Consider the following 20,939-nt stretch of genomic DNA (forward strand, 5'->3'; position numbering starts at 1 on the left):
TTTCACCTGTGTCCATTTATTTGCTGTTTTGTTTTTTGTTTTTTTGTCATTTAAACTCCTTCTTGTCTTTTACGTACTGGTAACAATAACTTTCCAAAGGACATATGAAAAAAGTAAAAACGTGCAGGTGACAACTTTTTGCTTTTTAATCATTAAATTTAAAAAAGACGTTTAATTTTTCGCCATTGTGTGTTTTATGAACCTGGAGACCGAAACTAAACAGATAATAACACAAAAGAAAGTTTTACAAAAGCTTAACCTGTGTTAATGTCTATATTCCATGCTTTATATGACAGATTCTGCCCGTGAGTGCACACGTTGGATCCTACTATGGCAAGTTAAGCCCCGCCTATCTACCTACATATAGCCAATCCAATCAATCAAGATAATGCGTACTAGCCAATCAGAGACCCAAGTATCACGAGATGCGTTTTCGCCATAGTAGGATTGCAAATTTGACATCCACTCCGTTCAGCGAAGAGAGGAAGTGACGTAGCCACTGACAGGATTTAGTCTCACGTGAGCTCTCGTCCGGTCACCTGATAGAAGTCACTGTTTTAAGGAAGTGCGCCGTCATTGTTTTTATCATTTAATTGGTGCCTGACTGTTACAATGAAGCTCTTATTCCCGCTTGTTCTGGCGGCTTTAGCCGTAGCGAGTGACGCACTAGTCCGGTAAGAAACATTTAAATTAGACGGTGGTTGTCGGTGCTAAAAGCTAGCATGAATAACATTGTGTAAAGTCTAATTAGTAAGTCAAGACAGAAACGGTGATGGGTGGACGTCTAAAAATGAACAAATCCGTTAAATTAGCAGCGGAATGACCTGAATTAAGCTAACTTTCGCTAGCTTAGCTTAACTTTTGCTAGCTTTTATCTATAAAATGACTCCTCGTCTGTGGCGTTCACCTTGTGACCCGTTGTTTTCGACTGAACCGCATCCTGCTCTAACTTCAGCAGCCGCGAGTTTAAATTTAAGAGTTGTGATAAGAAAAGGGAATTATTAATCTGAAGTAACTAAATTTTTTTAATTTTGTACTGTTATAATCCCCGAAGGGAAATTAAGAACTATCAGTTATTGTTGTTTTGTAGTCTATGTGACAAGAAAATAATTGCTTAAGTTATAAATTATTTAATTATAAATTTGAAACTGTGACTAACGCAATTTTATTTGTTCATTATGATGAATTATGTAGAGAAGTTCCACATGCATGAGCTAAAGCATGTAATAAATCCTCTCTTTAGAAGGTTGTCATGACCGGTTGAAAGTGTTTTGTATTGATGTGATGATTATGTAGGGTGTGTTGTCGAGAGAACCGTTGTTTACTTGCACTTTTATGGTGTTTTAAAATGTTGTGCAACACCGAGTCGATAGAGATGAGGTAAATAGGTCAGATCTAACTTTGGTGTACTGTTTATTCTGGACGCGTGCCACTAAGATATAACTGATGTGCGGTTCATGTTTCACAGATGTGAGACCAGGCTAACTCGTCTAAACCACCTTTCTCCCTTTGCTTCCCGTTCAGAATTCCTTTAAAGAAGTTTCGTTCCATCAGGCGTGAGCTAGCAGACTCGGGAAGGAGCTTGAGCCAGCTTGTGCTCGACAAACACTCCAATAAATACAACTACGGCTTCCCCTCCAGCAGGGAACCCACTCCAGAAAGCCTGAAGAACTACCTAGACGTAAGAATCGCTCCTCTAACCAGCATTAGTGGAGATCAGTTAATGCTTCCATTTTCCCGATGCATGATTGGAAAGCTGAAAGCCACAACAAGGGTCCTCTTGTTGTGCCTTTTTTTTTTTAGAAAGGTTTATTCACCCCAGTGGTGACTCATGTAAGTAAGTGTGAGAGTGACACAGGTGGAACTTTTCCCCCCACATGACTGCTGACTCAGCGCTGCTTTGTGCGCTGGCACACTGTTAGTTTTGTGTCACTTTTTTTAATAAGCACAAACACCTTCGCTGACGTGAGACCGATGAAACGAATCACACGCACACATTTGATCCTGTCGTTTTCACGATAAGCAGTTTCTTTATTTTAGCCCAGTTATCCACACTGAGTCATCTTTGCAGAGTAAAATCTTTGTTCACATCTTGTCAAAAAAGTTTTAAACAGCCATTGAGCAGTTCCAGTGTTTTTATTTCACAGCTGAAGTGACTTTTTTTGTTTTGTTTTGTTAGGACAGAGTAAAGTAGATAAAAAAGTTCCAAATCCAGATTTTCAGGGATGCTGTAAAATGTTTTGACTTCATCACCTCAAATTGAGTACAGAGCTTTGTGTTTGGAGATAAGAAATCTCAAAAGTCACACACGGCTGCCAAAGGTCACAGAGAGGAAGGAAGTTCACAAAGGTCTTGATGACGTGATGAAGCCAGTTCAGACCAGTGAAACAAACTGGTTTAATGTCAAGTTCTTTTTACCAAAGTTCGACATCAAGTGTCTCATTAACTTCAAACAAGCATGTGCTAACATGTTCCTCTCCAGAACAAGCAGAACTAGAGCGTTATGATTATTCATTAATTATTCATTAGCTACCAAAGGAAAAGTTTGTTCACACTGCCAATACGGCTTTCTAGACGAACCGGTACATCACGTTAGTTTGTTTGCCTGCTTTAACAGGCCCAGTATTATGGGGAGATCGGCCTGGGAACCCCCCCACAGCTCTTCACGGTGGTGTTTGACACGGGCTCCTCCAACCTGTGGGTGCCCTCCGTTCATTGCTCCTTCAAGGATATCGCATGCTGTGAGTCTCGCCGTACTAATCCTTTCATGTGGAACACTCCGCTAGTGTTTAGTTAAAATGACACTTAAAGTCCATCCTTTCTTCTCCACAGGGGTTCATCACAAATATAATTCTGACAAGTCCAGCACGTACGTCAAGAACGGCACCTCCTTCTCCATCCAGTACGGCAGCGGCAGCTTGTCGGGCTACCTCAGTCAGGACACGTGCACCGTAAGCTCCTCTCTAGCGTTAGCATCGCAGCACGCCGTTGTTCCTGGGAACTTCTCGCTCACATGTGGTTACCATGGTTTTTCTAGATCGGAGACCTCTCAGTGGAAAACCAGCTGTTTGGAGAAGCCATCAATCAGCCCGGCATGGTCTTTGTCGCGGCCAAGTTTGACGGGATCCTCGGCATGGCCTACCCACGCATCTCCGTGGACGGGGCGGTTCCGGTTTTTGACAACATCATGAGCCAGAAGAAGGTGCAGGAGAACGTCTTCTCCTTCTACCTGAACAGGTGAAGAGTGAGTCGCCAAACTGGCAGCAGAAAACTAAGCAAACATTAGTTAATTAGAAAGACAAGGATTCAGGAAAACCTACGTTTATTTTAACGTTTTTACCTGGAGGTTTATTGAGGGAGTTGAGTTCCAGTAAATCCAGAGGGATGGGAAGAGTTTCAGCTCAGAGTCAAAGCAAACAAATCTGAAACTAATTTATTCCAGTTAAGAAGGTTCTGCTGATGCAATCGATAAATAGACCTATCAGTCTTCACACATCTAGTTGTATATTAATGTCATAAATGTAGCAGGAACCAATCGAGTTTCGTCAAGCAGCAGGAAACCCACCCCTCTTCTTTATAAGGTATAAAAACGTACAAAAAGTCCTATTTTAAGGTGCAATATGTGTTTTATGCTAATAAAGTTATAAAAAGTTGTCATATCTGAAATATCACATCCCCCAAAATTCCCTGAAATGTCGTGACTTCATTTTAGGGCCGTATCCTCTCCCCTCCCCCACCCCACATGACGCTGGAACAGAACCAACCCGACCATTCTATTCTATTTTAACCCTCCACCTGAGAAATGCAGCCGATCCAGACACCTGCCCCACCCTGATCACACGGCCCTGTTTTATTTGTTGTATATATATACAGTATATATATGTTTTATTTTCCGTGCATGTACCACTCCTGGACATCTGCCCCCCTCCTGCAGTGTTTCCAATTGAGACCTTTGTCCCATTAAAACTGTTTTAATGACTCTCATCCCAGACTGTCAATTAGTTGTGGTTTAAGTCTAGATGTTGTTGCTCCCCTCCCCAGAGAACTAACAGTAACGCTGATAAGTAAGCGCCTGTAAAACGATGGTTTACAGTCGTGTTTGTCTCCATCTTTGTACCCCGTTTTATCAAAATTGATTAAAACGGGGTACATTTTTTGACAACGGCTCCAGCGTTTGTTTCATTTCGCCGAATATTTGAGCTGATGTTTGTGAAACCCTCAGGAACCCGGACACGGAGCCCGGCGGCGAGCTGCTGCTGGGAGGAACCGACCCAAAATACTACAGCGGTGACTTCAGCTATGTCAGCATCACCCGCCAGGCCTACTGGCAGATCCACATGGACGGGTGAGCGCACGGCACCGGAGATCCGGACCCGATCTCGGACGTTTAAACAGTTTCTGTTCATTTTTGAATCCTGAACGGTGTCTGTCTTGGGCGGGGGGGTCGTGACAGCGTGGCGGTGGGCGCCCAGCTGGCGTTGTGTCAGAGCGGCTGTGAGGCCATCGTGGACACGGGGACGTCTCTGATAACCGGCCCCTTGCAGGAGGTCAAGGCCCTGCAGAAGGCCATCGGAGCCACGCCCCTCTTCGGTGGAGAGGTGAGGAACTGAACCGACACCCCCCCCCAGAACCCAGGCGATGATTTTTAAACAATAAAATACACCCCCTAAAACACCCCGAACAGCAAGGTTTTCCCTGTGGATGAAAGAAGAAACAACTGTTAACTGTTTATTCAAATAAGTAGTTGTTTACATAGAAAACACGTTTCCATACAAAAAGTAGTACAGAATTTAAAATTTTAAAATTCTAAACATTCAAGCATTAAAAGTTTCTGCTTTAATTTTTAATTTCTGATTCCTAAACAGAGAGTAAATCACACACTCGTCGGTGTTAGCCAATAAATTCCTGGAATTCTGTCAATAGCGATCTGAGATATTCCGAAAAAAGAAATCTGGATCGAATGCCGACTTTAACCGTGAAGCGCGTCGCGTGCTTTTTTTTCAGTACATGGTGAAGTGTGAATCCGTCCCATCGCTGCCCGTCATCACATTCAAAGTGGGGGGGAAGGCCTACGCTCTGACCGGGGATCAATACACCCTCAAGGTGAGTCGAGTGTTTGTCCAGCAGGGGGCGACGAAGCGCTCCCGACGGGTTCGTTTCCTCCTCACTTCCTCTTCTGATTGTTTAGGTGAGTCAAGCCGGACAAACAGTGTGTCTGAGTGGCTTCATGGGTCTGGACATCCCCCCCCCTGCCGGGCCGCTGTGGATCCTGGGAGACGTTTTCATCGGCCAGTACTACACCGTCTTCGATCGGGAGAACAACAGGGTGGGCTTCGCCAAGGCCAAGTGAACACATCCCGCTGCCGAGCCTCATGTTCAAGCGCGACAAAAAAAACTCGAGTATCCCAAGTTTTAAGCGATAAATTGGTGCCTCACACCGTTTCTGTTCCGCTTCGCAGTCAAAACACGTTTTAGCAATGTTTTTATGGAGCCTAAACGCACTGATCTGAATAGTTTGTGTAGTTATGTGAAACAGATTGAGAGTGGATGACCTACCAGAGATCAGCTGGTTGCACAGGTACCCGTTTTAAAATGTATGTTTTATTGTTTTTTTTAATCATCAGGGATAAATTTTGAAGACAACAGTCGTTCCTCTGCTACTGAGATGAGTCTGATAGGGTTGAATAAATGGTTTTAAAAAGGAATCCATGTTTATTGTGTTATGTCGTGTTATAATTTGGGTAATGTTAGTGAGCTAGGGCTGAAAAGGAACGGTTCTGACTCGGTTTGCATCTCGTGGCTTGGTCGACTGTCACTGACTTGACATGCCTGGATTGTTAGAACGACGAGGATCAAAACCGAAAAAGCAGAACTATAAATATTTTTGCGCTGAGCGTTAAAACCAGTAATGGACAACCCAACTGTACCAAAACTCCGATGAAACCAGCTGAAGTTGCTCCTTCCATAAAACCATTTTGAGGTCTTCACAGTTGATCATGAACCGTCTCCGAAAAAACTAAGGAAGATGAGGACGTGTTTGAAAACTTCTACAGCAGCTGATTGACATTTACACCTGTCTATAAGCTAAAGGTGTTAGCTTAGAGGCTAATATGGCCACCTCAGAGGGACTAAATAACATCCTAACAAAGTAATTCGGGATCTTGGGGGTGTCTGGAGATGTTTCTCACAGCATCTAATAAAGTAATGACTGAATTATGTTTTTAGGCTTCAACTGTTTTTAGTATCGTCACACTTTGTAAGTTTTTAGCGAGTACAGTATCTTAAAAACAACCCAAACAAGAGCAAGTAGTCGTCACTTCACAAAAGAGTTACTGAAACTTGAAGTCACTTGAAGTCCTTAAACGTTGCATGAAGTGAAGTTCCTCCGTCCGACTCTACGTTACGTCCGCAGATGCTCACAGTAGAAAAGAAATGTTTTGGGTCCTTGAACCCGGCCTTGAGGTTCTCCAGGTTCCCAGAGATGTTGCTGGATTTCTGAGAACGTTGCTTCAGGATTTTGTCTCCAAAATAAACCAAACGACTCAGTTCCATGAAGAAGACTTTGACCTCTGACCTCCTCCTTCAGCCCTCTTGCTCCCTGCTGTCCTCCTTTTTCTCGGAGCCTTTGTTTTCGTGGTCCTGCTCCTCGCTGGGCTCCGTGTTCTGGTTCTCCTGCCCGCTGTCAGCCTGTCTCAGAGGCGCCGCCGGGTCCCTGACGACCCCTTCCATCTCCACCTCCCCCTCCAGCTCCTCCTGAGTCTCCTCCTCCACCCGGCCCACGCAGTCGGGGATAATCTCCACCTCGATGTCGGAGGAACCCTCGCTCTCTTTGAACCACACCGTCTTCTGGCCCTCCTTCCTCCTCTGCTCCCTCCTCCTGCGGTACTCCTCTTCTTCCTCTCTGGACGTTCTCACCGAGGGGCTCCCCTTGGGGATGTGGTTGGTGTAAACGCCACACGAAGCACATTGGCGGGGGAGGACCCGGGAACCCCGGGGTAGGGGGAAGGTGCTCCTCCTGGGGAGGACGTTGTTCCAGCGCCCGGAACTCCCGCGATTCTGGTCGGCTTCGTTCTGGAAGCCGTTGTTGGTGTACTGCAGGGAGTCCCTGTGGCCGGACCGGGGCCGGTTGGACCCGAGGCAGGGGCCCAGGCACTGGAGGAAGGAGAGACCCTCATTAACAAACTCTACTGGAGCGTACTGAGATACTGTCAGATGTTCTGCTGATATCCCTAAAACCGGGACAGGAAGTCAAATCAATCACTAAAACTTCAATGGGATACTAGATTTTCGCTTTTCCAAGATATATTTACAATATATTTAAAGTAGTTTTCTCCAATCAAATTAAATTCTTTGCTCTGAAATTGTTTTTTAATCAATTTCACTTACGGTGGAATGCAGATAAAGAATGATTTAATATCTTCGCGTCTTGATATAACGTTAGGAGCAGCGAAAGACTGAATTTTTGTTTTTGTGTGAACAGTTCCTTTTAACTATTTCGGCAAAGAAATGGTGATCTAATTATGAATTTATAATTTGGAATCATTAAAGTATAATAATGAGCAGAGCCAAGCTAGCTGTTTCCTGTATTGATGCTAAGCTAACGTTAGAGCTTAAGTTCCGTACATGTGACCTAAAACTGACCTCGCAGATTTTGTCTGCGCCGGTGTCTCCTTTCCACAAGCGGGAAATCAAGAAGCCAATCACAATGAGGCAGAGGACCAGCAGGGCTGCCATCACCAAACCCAGGAGCGCCATGTCGCCGGGACGGTAGCCGACGTTGGACGGAGACGGGCTCGCCACGGCTGCAAGGGGAGACGGCCCGATACTCAAGATTAGACCTGCAGTAGCTTAGTAGATCTCATTCAAGTGTTAATGAGTTATTACAAAGACCTATCCATAGAGGGCGTTAAAGAACAACCCACTTTAACTCCTGACTTGAATCAATCGACATCGAAGAGAATGTCTGGACTCACCCGGTATGACCTGAACAGACAGAGCAGCGGTTCCAACCTCCCCCGTCGTTGAATCCACCGCTCTGAGCTGAATAAACAGCAAACGTGTGTCAGGAAAAGTATATTTATTACCTCATGTTTACAAGCGTTAGCGTTAGGGTTTGGGTTAAGGTCACCTGAAGGGCAAAGGACTCGGTCTTCACGACTCTCTTCAGGATCACAAATCCGTCGGAGGTCACGTTGACGTAGCTGCTGTACTGGACCTCGTACTTCACATCTGGATTCACGCCCTGACGAAGGAAAATTACTACCTGTTGACTTTAAACGGCATCACCACTAGGGGGCAGTCAACAAACTTGACTGATTAGAATAAAAGTGAATGAGCAACAATCAGTAATTTCATCGCTTAAACTCACGGAAGCAAAGTCCTCGTCCCGAGCCCGGACCCTGAAGGGCCGGTTGGTGCTCCGGTCTCGGAGGATCATGCTCTCAGGGACGGAGTTGCTGTAGATGAATCCTTCGTATCGCTCTTTCTCAAAACGAGGAGGGTTCCTGCTCTTCTTCATCACGTCAAAGATCACCTGGGTGACGGCGAACTGGTCCCTGTTGGTCACCTGCGATGCCTGATGGCGGAGACGGGTCGGAGCAAAGTTACATCCATGTTCTCCTTCCTCCATTTTGTAAAAACCGCAAGCGTTGTTACGTTTTTACCAGGACGGTCAGCGTTATCGGGCCGATGATGTCAGCAGCTTTAGTCATGGTGACGTTCCCTGTGTCCTCGTCAATCTGGAAAATGTTTCCTTCATTTCCTGACATTGAAAGAAAACATTGTTCTCAGAAATAATCTGGGATTAATAGACCCGGACAAGACCAGCCACAACAAGAACTGAAGAAGCCTCTTGGAAGACATGTGAAACATCTTCAAGAAACTTCTTAAAGTCCAGAAACAGCTTTGGATTCTCAGAAACAGTTTCTCCTTTTTTGACCCTTTCTGGACCTGCAAGGTGAAGTTTCGAACATACCTCGGAGTATCCTGTAGCTGATCTGCTCGCTTCTGTTCTTGTCTCCGTCCTTGGCGAAGATGGGACCGGGCTCCAGCACTAACGGGCCCTCCTGTCAATCAGGAGCATCAAGAACTGATTCTGCAGTCAGAGTCTGTTTTATTATCGAGTAATAAACCAAGAATGTTAAACAACTTGATTCGGAACGACCGTGTTTTCTCTCATTGGATTGCGTTTTCATCTTTTTTGACAGGATTATATAAATTCAGACGACTGGGCTGGAACACAGTAGAGTTCCCGCCGCTAATCGGCTAAGCTAACATTCCAAGTCTTCCATAGAATACGGGCTCACCTCCTTCTCAGTGAGGTTGACTTTGCCTCGGTAGCCGGTGCTCACGCACAGTTTGGCTATTCCTAAATTGGTCCGCAAACACGGTTGAAACCACGGGGGCCTGTTGTCCACGTCCTTCACCAGCACTGTGATGGTCGCCACCGAGGTGAAGAAGGGCTTGTTGGAGGCCGAGCCGTTGAACGTGTCCTGGGACATGTGATACATGTCAAAGGTCAAAAGTGGAAGAGAAGCAGCTTCCATGAAGCTGGTTGAAATTTTATTACCTGCACGTGTAAAACCAGAGGGATCTTCTGAACCACGTCGTAGTCCAGGATGGTTTTCACAACAATCTTTGGGCTGTTGATGTTCTCCAGGCGGAAATATTTATCCTGGTTCACCAACAGGGAGAGAGTAGACATTGAATATATTCAACAAAATAGAGTTTAGAATGAGAACTACATGTAGATGACATCTTCATAAAAAGGTTTCACAGCTGCAGATTTATAAGTAGATGAATAAAGACGCAGGAAATCAAATCTGAGATTTAAAATTGTACAAAATCAGTTGTGATTCAGAAGTGAATTTTGAATTTGAAGTCTTTCATGGAAATCTAAGATATGAGAAAGTCAAGATGGAGCAAAACTTTGTGTTGGATGTGACACGTTTTTAACAGGATATAGACGCGTGTCATCTGCATAAGAAGTTACAGCAATGAACCGTCAGTCTCCTATAATCATCCACGTTGTCAATAAAGTTTAGTCATTTTTCATGCGGAAGCAGATTCTGAATTGCTTTGCTTTTCTGCAGCAAATTAATGATGTTACACTATGCACAGTTGGATCCGGATCATAATCCAGATTAAAATCTGTGTCTGTAGAATCCGACTCCATTGGAGATGCTCTTACGGTTGCAGCCTCTAAACGGTAGAACAGCGGCTCCGAGTCGATGTCAGTGGCTTCTATCTGTCCGACAGTCGAGTTGACTGGAGTGAGCTGCAAGAGATGAAGGTGGATTATTAATCTGAATATAAAAGAAAAGAATTATCCACTCGTCAGAAGTAAATCAGATGAATTTCCTGGAGCTTCAGAGCAGAACGGCCCCGCAGGAACAGGTCTTTTGTCGATTACATCAGAAAAGCTATAAGGTAACCAAGTTACTTTTCAAAAGTGATTTTTTTTTTGTGTTTGTTTCCTGATTAGTGTTGGATAGAAAAAACTGTTCCTTTAATCTAGTCCACTGTATATTGTTTTCATATTTAATAACATTTTGTGTTAATAATCCCAACATAACTTGAATAGAATTATAAAATAAATGTCTAGCCCCGACCACCGGGGGTCAACTCACCTCATTCACCTCCAGCACAAAGTGGTTCTGAACAAAGTTTGGCGGGTTATCGTTCACGTTCTCCACCAGAACCTCAACAGACTCGTTGACCTGGAATGGAAGTTAAATAGAGTTTAATCCAAACCCGTTGATCAGCTGATCACCAGATGTTTGTTGTGCTCTTCTGTTGGACTCACGGATCTGAAGCCGGTTCTGCTGCACTGGACCCAAACCACCAGAGCTGCACTGGACAGAGACTGAAGACACACACGGATCTGATGTCATTATCTCAAACATGGCTGACATCATCCATGAAGTTTAAGTGTGATTATGACATCATTGCTCCTATCCTAAAGAATCCACAAAGACGTCCTGGATCCGGATCCGGATGCTGATCTCTCTCCTCACCTCGTAGTCGAGTCCCTTCTTCACCATCAGGGCGTTTCCCTTCAGGTAGAACAGATCTTCTGGGTTCTCCGTGATCCTCAGAGCCACGTCATCGCCGTAGGTGATTTTCATCAGCTGCACATCGGCCGTGTTGTTTTCAGGGACCGTCAGGGGCCCCGGAGGGACCGTGCAAACTGGATCAATCAGATTAGACAGTGGGGTGTCACTCAAGATTTAATTTTCATTTGTCCAATCAAAAGGCTGCAGGGGTCAATTTAAAGTTTTGAGCTTTGACTTCAATTTATGGTAGATTTTGTGTACAAAAAGAGTAAAAAAAGCTGGAATTAAACAATTACAATTCGAAAATTACAGTTTAAAGTTTCCATGACAGCAACAACTGGCAGCTTGTTAGCTTAGCTTAGCTTAGTTTAGTAAGAAGACTTAAATTAGACATGAAACCTTGTAGCAAGGCTTCTAGTAAATCTCAATAATTAACATAATCCTTGTTATTTCTCTTTATAATTAGAAAAATAAACTTTTCACTATTTTCAAGAACGCCTCTCCGTCACACGCAGCCTCATCTTCCTCAAACAGATGAAGACGGAGCCCTCAGAGGCAATCAGAGTTCTACTCACGTCTCTCAGCCCGACAGACCGAACAAAAGCAGGTGGCGATGAAGCATCCGAGGAGAACGTTGGCAGGTTTGCTCTTCGATTTCACTTCCATTTCCTGATTTGGGAGGCAGCAACAAATGAAGTCCCGGCGGAGGATGAGGAGCCTGTGGTACCAGCTGGTACTCGTCCACATAATGGCCTGTCTGTGCTGCCCGCAGAGTGGGAGTCGACTACAGTTGCGATGTTTGTGACTTCATCTTACGGACACATATTGCATGAAGCGCCTGCCAGCAGAGGTCCTGCAAGCCTCCTACTGAAATACTTGCATCTGTTTTAACTGGATGGGCCATTCTGTGCTGGTGCTGCAGATGCATTCTGGGAAGAATCCAGCCGAGAGAAATGTTGGAAACATGTCATAATGTCATGCAGTGTATGCAAACACATGCTGCATGAGAGATAAATACACATAAATATCCATGTTCATGCATCCAGAATGCCTTTTTGTGCTGGTTCAAATATTCTCCTGTAGAAGATGTGGATTATTTAAAAATAACAACGTCAGATGTGTTTTAATTCTATGCTGAAAATAGTAATTGTATTAAACAGCTGTTTCTGGGTAATGGACAGTGATGTGTTTATGTTTGTTGCCCGGTAACTACAATCAAGGGACAGTGAATGTCTTCACATGTGGGGACACACACACATATACACACCCACACACACCAGTCTGTGTCCCACCCCACCCCCACCCCGTCCCGTGTGTGTGTGTGTGTGTGTGTGTGTGTGTGTGTGTGTGTGTGTGTGTGTGTGTGTGTGTGTGTGTGTGTGTGTGTGTGTGTGTGTGTGTGTGTGTGTTTGGGAACAACAAGCCCACAGTGTCATCATGATGCTCGGGCCTTGTGTTACGCAGACGTGGTGTAATTCCACCATCTGACCACCAGGGGGAGCCTTTAAAGCGTTTATCTGTAATGTCAAAATTTATCCGGTTGCGGTGATTTAAATTTTAAAAGTGTTTTCGTCTTGTCTAAGAAGAAAAGACTGAACTCTAACTGACCCTAATTTTATAAGAAATATTTTGAGTTAGTGTGGTTTAGTAAGGAAATCAACCTCATTATCGTGTTTTCTTTTTGTTACTGGTTAAAACCTTACATGAGTTGTTGTTGTTTTTTTTAATTACTGATTAAATTTATTTTCAATTATTTTTATAAATTACTCAAAATAAAAGTTTAAATATGGAAGAAGGAGACTCAACTTCAATCCATGAGTCAGTTTTTAATGAAGACCATAAAACAATCAGATCAATTCACAATAAAATCGGAGCACCTCTAAATATCAACACAGACAAGAGTACAACAGAACGATCAGCAAATGCTCTTAAAGCATCAAAATAAAAGTAATCTTTCTGACAACAGAAGTAGCAGAGATGAAGATGCTGAGGTTCTGTCCGGGAGTCACCAGGATGGATAGGATGTTCAGGCAACAGAGATGTGATTTATGTTTTTATCAGACTCTGAGCCCAACCACCAGCTTGTATCTGCATCATCCATTCGGGTGCTACTCGCTGACCCGCTGACCTCAGCTGAGGGGGAGGGGGCAGCTTTCCCTCTATGTCAGCTCCAACACCCACATCACAACCAGACAGTCTGTCCACGTCCGTCTACCTCACTCCTCAACAAGACACCCCCGCCCCGGTCAGACATGTGATTCAGACCAACAGGCAACCGAAAGAGTTTCTCAGTCCAGAGAAAATGTGGATCTTCACAGCAGAACCGAAAGGGGGCTTGTTTTAGGAGGCAAAATCAACCAAAACTCACCATTAAAGTGTTTCCTGCAGCTGTTTACTTTATGGGCACACCTCCCACCTCTAAAGTTTTATTTTTAAATCTAGTCTTTTGGAGTAAAAGTGGCATTCTCAGGATTTGTGGAGGTCGCGGTTTACGCTGCAAGACTTTTGAAAGTTTCTGAATGCCAACAGGACGAGAGTTCTTCTTTAACTGCTTATTTAGACACGTTCATGTTTCTGCAGCTTCCTAAGAAGGGAAGAAGCTTCACGCTTCGAGGCACACCCGACATGTTTGACTTTTTATATCCGTCTCCTGGTCTTTAAATCGGTTTAGTCTCTTCTGCCTTTATTTATTTTCACCCTTTCTCTGTTTCCACATGTGGCGGCTCATTCATCTCCATTAGAAGACCACCTTTCGCTCCAGTCGCATGCATGCGTCTCAGTAATTAGCCTCATCCCACCAATCGGCTCCATGAATCTTTCATTAAAAAAAAAAAAAAGTCTCCTCAGCAGTAAAGAGCTCCCAACTTCTCCAACTAAATCAATGAAGCGTTACTGTGGTAACAAAACCATCACGGGTTGATTAATGAGCAGAACGTGCTGCTGAAACAATGCAGGAAACAGAAATCTGCAATCTTCAACAAAACATCATCCATTATTAAATAAGGGAATCATATGTGGGGCTCTTTTTATTCCAAGGACAGCGTTCTGCAAGCCAGCAAAAGTCCAGCCTGGTGTGAAAACCTCTTCATCTTGTGGGAAATTCAGGCGCGCCGCCATTTTTTTGTTCAGTTTAAACACACCAAAGACCAATTTTTACCCTTCCTGAATCTCCATGTGCTCAGGTAAAAGCCCTCCAGGTGAGGCCCAATGAGAGCTCAGCTCAGGGTGATCGGCTTCCTGCCAGTCGCCATGTGGTTCCATCCACATCTTATTCCTCTTCATTCCAATTGAAGTCGAACATCCTCTTTATGGTCTTATGATATTCAGCCGTGGCGCAAAAATGAGGTCCTAATCCTCATCCGCAATGAGGTCCTCATACTCATTCAGGACGAGATGCTCACCCTCTACCCGGATGAGTTCCTCATCCTCATCCGGGACGAGTTCCTCATCCTCATCTGCGATGAGGTCCTCATTTATTTTATTTGTATTAAATATATAAATAGATATATAAATCCTCATCCGGGACGAGTTCCTCATCCGGGATGAGATCTTCTGCTACACCATGGTAACTTTATTCACCAGCGTTTAGTAGAAATTCCTAATTAAATGCACGTAATGGACACAAACCCAGTTGTTCCCGTGCTGCTGATGGTTTTGTGATTCCTCTTCCCGCCTGTGAAGGGACCAGCAGCGCTAATCAGATTTGCGCAGACGGATTAAAGCTGCGCCTTGTGATTGGTCCATTCTCCTCACCTACTCCTCCAGGGTCGAGCTGGGAGGGCGATCCGGGAAAGTGATCCGCGTTCTGCTGCGTGCGTAAACGTGGAGGAAAAGTGGTGCAGGGGTGTGTGTGTGTGTGTGTGTGTGTGTGTGTGTGTGTGTACAGGTGGTGGTGGGGGGGCTGGATAAAAGTGAACGTTCCGCTCCAGGTGATCGAGTTCCTGCACTTCACCTGCAAACCTCGTCCCGGGCTGCAAGACACGGCTCCTAGATGAAAACGGTACCGGAGAGAGTGTGTCTCCGCCGGATGAGGGGTCCGTCAGCCTGCGGCGCACGACCGAACCCCGGCGACCATGTCGGACGCGTCCGCTGACTCCAACCACACGCTGCCGGCGGGGGCCACCAAGTACAACTTCCCAGCGCTGGTGTTCGGGATCTTACTGATCGTGATCATCACGGGGGGGAATGTTCTGGTCTGCCTCAGCGTGTACGTGGAGAAAGCTTTAAAAACCACCACAAACTACTTCATAGTCAGTCTGGCGTTTGCGGACCTCCTGCTGGCGGTGCTGGTGCTGCCGCTCTTCGTTTACGCAGAGGTAAGGCACCGCGACCCGAGCGCCACCACGCAAGAAGTACAGCAAAGATGCGGTAATGACGCAAATGAAAATCAAAACCAAAAGAAACAAACTCAGTGAACCTCATTTAAAACCAGCAAAGTGGTTTATGTCGCACCTTCATCCAGAATGTGTCCAACTTGGTTCCTCAAAATGACGCAAAATCTGGGCGCAAGGGTTACACGTCAAATGTGGTTTATTTTAATCCATAATTTAGCCTCTGATTAGATTGAAATAATCCATTATTAATGATATGAGGTATCAATAACTTCACCTGTTGACCCGCCAGCAGCAGAAACCATAAACTGCTCTCTGCTGTCTGTGCCATTTACGCAGGAGGAACACATAAACTGAGATTATTTATAGTAAATAGTCAATTTTATTGATACAGTTTCACATTTTCTTTGTAAATCTTTATTTTCTGATATTTTTTATCGGGCTCTTCCTCCTCATGTTTAATCTGGATGAATTCACGATGTGCTTAAAAAGAGACACAGAGATCCATTTTTGAGAGGTGACTTTAAAGATGTTACAGATGCTATAAGCCTCAGGCGCTCCGCTTGGAGGGATTTAACCTTTAACCTGTTTGATTTTAAAGGTGTCTTAGGAGCACCCCCACCCACTCCCCATTAAACCCCACTTAAACCACATACAATCAAAACGCGGAATAATCTGAGATTTCACAACAATTACCCATGAAATTCGTCCTTTTCAAGGTCTCCAAAGCCGTCTGACGGCTGAACTTCCCTGTGGCTCAGAGACGCCCCGCTGACGCTTCCTCTCACGTCATCTTTTAATTCGATGCGTTGGTGATCTCGTTACCTGTCCTGACGGTCGCTGCCAGTTAACCCACCGGTTCTCACGGGCATTTACCGGATTAGAAAAGTCACTCTTGAAGTTAAAGCCTCTCCATTAAGAGAAGTCTGAGTTAGTGCTCAGATTTGGGGCACCTATTGAGTTTCTGGTGTAGTTTCAGGGCGGAGTCTGGTCCTTGAACACGGTGACGTGTGACGGTCTGATGGCGATGGATGTGATGCTGTGCACCGCGTCCATTTTCAACCTCTGCGCCATCAGCGTGGACAGGTAACGCGTTGGTCCAAGATAAAGATATCGATCATCCCAGAATTAAAATTTTTGTGACTTCATTTTTCTGAAGTCTTATCTCTTCATGATTTTCCTTCGCAGGTTCATCGCCGTGTCCATCCCCCTCACCTACAACCGCAGCCACGTGGACCACCGTCAGCTCGTCCTCCTGTCGGCCACCTGGCTGCTCGCTCTGGCCGTGGCCTCGCCCGTCATCTTCGGCATCAACAACGTGCCCCACCGCCACCTGACTGAGTGCAAACTGGAGGACAACAACTACGTGGTCTACTCCTCCGTGTGTTCTTTCTTCATCCCATGTCCCATCATGGTGCTGCTCTACGTGGGCGTTTTCCGCGGCCTTCGGAGCTGGGAGGAAGCCCGTAAGGTCAAGCTGCGCAGTAGCATCGAGGCTTGCAGGAAGCTGCAGCACGCTGCCGTCGCCGTGGCCCTCCCCCCGCTGGCGGGCACCATCCCCGGGCCTCTGCCCATGCCTTTACCCCGGATCATCGAGAGAGATTTGGCCCAGTCGCGGCTGGACGACACGGACGATGAGATCCAGCAGGAGATCCCGTATCCCCGGCACTACCGGGAGAACTCAGTGCCCACGGTGACGCTGAGTCAGAAGATCCACAGACACAAGAGGGCCAAGATCAACCACCGGGAGAGGAAGGCAATGAGGGTGCTACCTGTAGTTGTAGGTGAGTGGTCAGGTGCTTCCTGTCCTCCAATCAGAAGGTGGCAGGGCTCACTCGTCAAGTTTTGATTCTGGGGTTTGTGAGAGCAGGAAGTGAGCAAACGCAGATGGACTTTGCTCGGATTGGCTTGTGTGACGTCAGACCGACTGCCGGGATAAAGGCTCACCTCCGTCTGGGCCGACCAGCAGCAGCCATGAAAGCTTAAAGCCCTCTATCCAATTATTATGCAACACATGATCCCACAGTAACACCGTTTCTCCTGCGCAGACCGAATCGATTATCGTATATTTTGCTTGTGAGGACTGCAACACTAGGCATGCAAAGAAGAGAAACAAACACAAAAAACCCTAGAAGACATAAGGAAATATGGTCTGCTTCTACATGTGGATCGGTTTCTGCATGGTTACACCACCTGAATTGTGATTTATCATTTCGTTAGATTTAACTTCACGGGTTTGGCGCCCTGATGATCCGGGTGAAGCCATGAAAGCATCGTTCAGATCTGTTTCTTCATCGATATTGGAGATAAATGACCATAGCTAGATTCAGACACACAGTTTTATTCCAAATCCTCATTGATCAAGCTATTGTTCTATTATTGTAAATCATGTTTTTTTTCCGACTGAAGTCTCTAAACCAGAATCTTAATCCATTCTTGTCCTCCTGTGAGCAGATAATACATAAAACTTTTGAGGAGTCGTCTGCAACTGCTTCATCTTTCCTGAGAAGTCTTGACGTTGGAATGTGTGAATTTCTTATGGGGATAAAGAAGGAGAATATAACCTATGCAACGGCCTTCGGCGGAGAAGTCCTGACTTAAACTAATGAGACAGCGGAATCAAATATTTCTGCCTTTTTTCCTCCGAATGAACTCGAACCGGTCGTGAATCATTTAGAGTCTCCGAGAAAGTCTTCCATTTGATGCATTTCCTCTTGAAGCTGGAGCTTCAGACCAGACAAAGCTCTGAAAAATGAAACGAGGGATCATTTAGGAGGGGGAAGTTATAAAAATAAAGTCTAGGTGGTCTTTCTGTCAGATTGTCTTCCAGGTTTGATCTCATCTCTTCTCGGGTTCGGACGGATGTAACAAGCCAAGTTCAAAGAGCTGCACAAATTAAACCTGATGTCCGACTCTCCCACTACAGGTTGCTTCCTGCTCTGCTGGACTCCGTTCTTCGTGGTCCACACGATGCGGGCCTTGTGTTTGACCTGCGACATCCCTCCCGGTCTCATCAGCACCGTCACCTGGCTGGGCTACGTCAACAGTGCCCTGAACCCCATCATCTACACCATCTTCAACGCAGAGTTCAAGAGATTCTTCAAGAAATGTTTCCGCAGATGTTGTTGGAGACCGGATTCCTAACAGGGACTCTTTGGATGGATCATGTTGTGTCGCATTTGTAAACGGTTAGCCTAGCTCTTGAGGGGAGCAAAATCTGAAACCAAAGTTTAAAAATCAAGTTTCTAATTTTATGGAATGTTCTGTAAAACCAGTTGTGATGGGAAAGAATGCATTCGGTTATAAAAGAGTGTGTTTAGTAATGTTTTACTCTGCATTAATATTGCATTGGTAGGAGTACATGAAGAGAGGAGGGTCATGATTATCATTATTGGGGGTTTTTTTTCTCTGATTCTTGATTTGAATATTTTATTTTACTATAAGATTTTTTTATACATTAAAACGTTTTTCATGTCAGTTACGTCAGTTCCCTTCTTTTGTGTAAGTTTTGTTACACATACTGAAAATTCTTTCATAATTACACATTTTGTGTAATAAGCAGCAAAATGTTGTGACGTGGCAAAATGAAGTGATAGACTCTGAACTACATTGAATTAGTTGCTGGTTTATTTTCAGAATATAGCTCTCTTAGTCGATCACCTCGCTCCAAACTGTTCATTCCAAACAGGTCAAAGCTATTACACATGTTTTTAGTTGTGTAAAATTTGCCAACTAATACATAAAGCATGTCAGGATTTAATCCTTATTTATTATCTGCTAGTGTAAACGTTCTGAAGGGATTCTGGATTCCAGGATGGTCTACACTTTGTTCCCATCCTCCCTTCAGCCAATCGACACGGAGTATGTGTTTGGTTCCTGTGCCTGATGTGTGCCGTATCTGCCTGGAAACCTTTCTAATAAAAAGTGTGACATCCATCCAAACGTTGCAGCGGCCTTCTGCTCGGTTTGACGTCGGTCCAACAGTCTCATTTCTTATTTTAAGACACCTTCTAGAGCTGAAATATCTAAAACAGTGGTTCTTAACCCGGGTTCCATCGAACCCTAGGCGTTCGGTGAGTCGGTCTCAGGGGTTCGTCGGAAAAAAACAAACACCCGACACGATATTTTGTCTTGACATGATGTGTCAGGTGTTTTGTCGGCAAAACACCTGACGTGACGGACAAAAAAATCACTGTGTAGCCATCACTGGCAGCATATGATCACGTGACGCTACATCGATTAGCCTATCTGTGCTACAGGGGATTTTGCGCACTCAGTAGTCGATTTATGCCTGTCATGATGGTACTTCATCCGATTGCTTTCTTAATATTTTAATTCATAGTAACTATGTTGAGCAAAAAAAAAAAGTGGTCGGATGAATATGTACAAAGTGAATTTACATGCACTGTATAACGGAACGTGATGGGAGTCAGCGTTCTGCATGATTTGTAATGTTATGTTGAGCAACTCTAGTCTCGCACTGGCAAAAATGAAGGAACACTTCCTTAAACTGATGGAAAACAAAAGAAACAAGAGTTTGATGTGAAAATCACATCAGAGTAACACCTGTCAAGGTGAAGCCACGCATATCTGAACTGGTCTCTATAACAACAGCAGAAGTCACACTGATTTGCAGGTAGGTCATTTCATGTGAGTTCATGGACTGTCTTGGTTTTGTTCTTTGAAAAAGGTGACATTAATGCACAATTCATTAAATACACCAGTAAAACATATGCAGTATTTTCCGCACCTAAAAGCCTTTAATTTTCTCAACTTTTCATAATCCAATGTACCTTATGAATGAAGAAAAGTTTTACAATAGACCATTCATTGAAAATGAGTTCTCAGATGCTTTTTATAATCCAGTGCACCTTATGTATGAATTTAAAAAAGAAAATAGGCCATCCATTGAAAGTGCGCCTTATAATTCAGTATGCCTTATAGTGCGGAAAATACTGTACTTATGTCTTAAATTTGAAAAAAAAATTTTTTACGTAAGGGTTCGGTGAGTGAGCATCTGAAACCGGCAGGGTTCGGCACCTCCAAAAAGGTTAAGAACCACTGCTCTAAAACTAGTAACTGTCAGGCAGAAGGTCGCCTCTGGCTCCCTCTGCTGGTCACTACTGTTAACGGAAAGATCTGAACCTCGTCTTTCAACACGTCAACAAAGTTATGGAATCAGATTTTTGTGACACGTGAGAATAAAGGCAGGATAAAAAGCAAAAATGAGCTCCATTACAGATTTGTTTAGAAAAGCTGTATTATATATGTAACATTGAGCGATCACACATTTTATTATGAACACAGCAGAACACATCGAGTTTTTATTATATTCAAATTTTTAAAACTTTCACTGTCGCTGGTGATTTGCAGTGAAACTGATATAGAGATGAGATTGGCTTTATTTTTTGGCACGTTTAAAATGAACATATTATATACATTGAATATGTTTCAGCTCATTTTTCTTATTAGTCAACAACACAAGATTTTTCTTTTTTACCTCTACTACTTTCCATTGCAACAAAAACACCTGAAGGGAAAGCTCTACCTCTTG

At 44.4% G+C, this 20,939-nt stretch overlaps 3 protein-coding genes across 4 annotated transcripts; 2 read left to right on the forward strand and 1 right to left on the reverse strand.

Moving 5' to 3' along the window:
* The first annotated feature begins 514 nt into the window (after nt 1–514).
* ctsd (cathepsin D) lies at nt 515–5,483 on the forward strand. Its single transcript, XM_068313982.1, has 9 exons — nt 515–674; nt 1,525–1,681; nt 2,618–2,741; nt 2,833–2,951; nt 3,038–3,237; nt 4,223–4,345; nt 4,454–4,598; nt 5,005–5,103; nt 5,189–5,483. The coding sequence occupies exons 1-9, from the start codon at nt 613–615 to the stop codon at nt 5,348–5,350; spliced, it is 1,191 nt and encodes a 396-aa protein (XP_068170083.1). The 5' UTR covers nt 515–612; the 3' UTR covers nt 5,351–5,483.
* Nucleotides 5,482–11,786, reverse strand: cdhr5a (cadherin-related family member 5a). The gene is made up of 14 exons (XM_068313969.1): nt 11,630–11,786; nt 11,016–11,188; nt 10,805–10,864; nt 10,629–10,718; nt 10,190–10,276; nt 9,569–9,673; nt 9,306–9,491; nt 8,975–9,065; nt 8,664–8,761; nt 8,369–8,575; nt 8,129–8,242; nt 7,974–8,040; nt 7,642–7,802; nt 5,482–7,152 (listed from the first exon to the last, which is right to left on the reverse strand). Exons 1-14 carry the CDS (start codon nt 11,718–11,720, stop codon nt 6,583–6,585), a joined length of 2,100 nt encoding a protein of 699 aa, XP_068170070.1. The 5' UTR covers nt 11,721–11,786; the 3' UTR covers nt 5,482–6,582.
* A 3,072-nt stretch (nt 11,787–14,858) lies between these two features.
* On the forward strand, nt 14,859–19,315 carry drd4b (dopamine receptor D4b). Of its 2 annotated transcripts, none has more exons than XM_068315793.1 (4): nt 14,859–15,370; nt 16,359–16,471; nt 16,574–17,169; nt 18,312–19,315. In XM_068315793.1, the coding sequence occupies exons 1-4, from the start codon at nt 15,128–15,130 to the stop codon at nt 18,527–18,529; spliced, it is 1,170 nt and encodes a 389-aa protein (XP_068171894.1). In that variant the 5' UTR covers nt 14,859–15,127; the 3' UTR covers nt 18,530–19,315. The 2 variants fall into 2 exon arrangements, with proteins under 2 accessions (XP_068171894.1, XP_068171902.1); XM_068315801.1 differs by having other exon boundaries at nt 14,859–15,054.
* Nucleotides 19,316–20,939: the final 1,624 nt, after the last annotated feature.

This window comes from Antennarius striatus, chromosome 1, assembly GCF_040054535.1.
Source record: "Antennarius striatus isolate MH-2024 chromosome 1, ASM4005453v1, whole genome shotgun sequence".
NCBI lineage: Eukaryota > Metazoa > Chordata > Actinopteri > Lophiiformes > Antennariidae > Antennarius > Antennarius striatus.

What these genes read in the sequence shown, in the direction of transcription:
- cdhr5a (XM_068313969.1), bottom strand. Translation starts at nt 11,720, where the DNA reads ATGGAAGTGAAATCGAAGAGCAAACCTGCCAACGTTCTCCTCGGATGC. An exon ending in AGAAGGGACTCGACTACGAG is followed by an intron (nt 10,865 to 11,015) that starts GTGAGGAGAGAG and finishes GTGTGTCTTCAG; the next exon opens with TCTCTGTCCAGTGCAGCTCT. An exon ending in TTGTGCTGGAGGTGAATGAG is followed by an intron (nt 10,277 to 10,628) that starts GTGAGTTGACCC and finishes CATCTCTTGCAG; the next exon opens with CTCACTCCAGTCAACTCGAC.
- drd4b (XM_068315793.1), top strand. Translation starts at nt 15,128, where the DNA reads ATGTCGGACGCGTCCGCTGACTCCAACCACACGCTGCCGGCGGGGGCC. An exon ending in CGCTCTTCGTTTACGCAGAG is followed by an intron (nt 15,371 to 16,358) that starts GTAAGGCACCGC and finishes TTTCTGGTGTAG; the next exon opens with TTTCAGGGCGGAGTCTGGTC. An exon ending in TGCGCCATCAGCGTGGACAG is followed by an intron (nt 16,472 to 16,573) that starts GTAACGCGTTGG and finishes TTTCCTTCGCAG; the next exon opens with GTTCATCGCCGTGTCCATCC.
- ctsd (XM_068313982.1), top strand. Translation starts at nt 613, where the DNA reads ATGAAGCTCTTATTCCCGCTTGTTCTGGCGGCTTTAGCCGTAGCGAGT. An exon ending in TTCTCCTTCTACCTGAACAG is followed by an intron (nt 3,238 to 4,222) that starts GTGAAGAGTGAG and finishes TGAAACCCTCAG; the next exon opens with GAACCCGGACACGGAGCCCG. An exon ending in GGGATCAATACACCCTCAAG is followed by an intron (nt 5,104 to 5,188) that starts GTGAGTCGAGTG and finishes CTGATTGTTTAG; the next exon opens with GTGAGTCAAGCCGGACAAAC.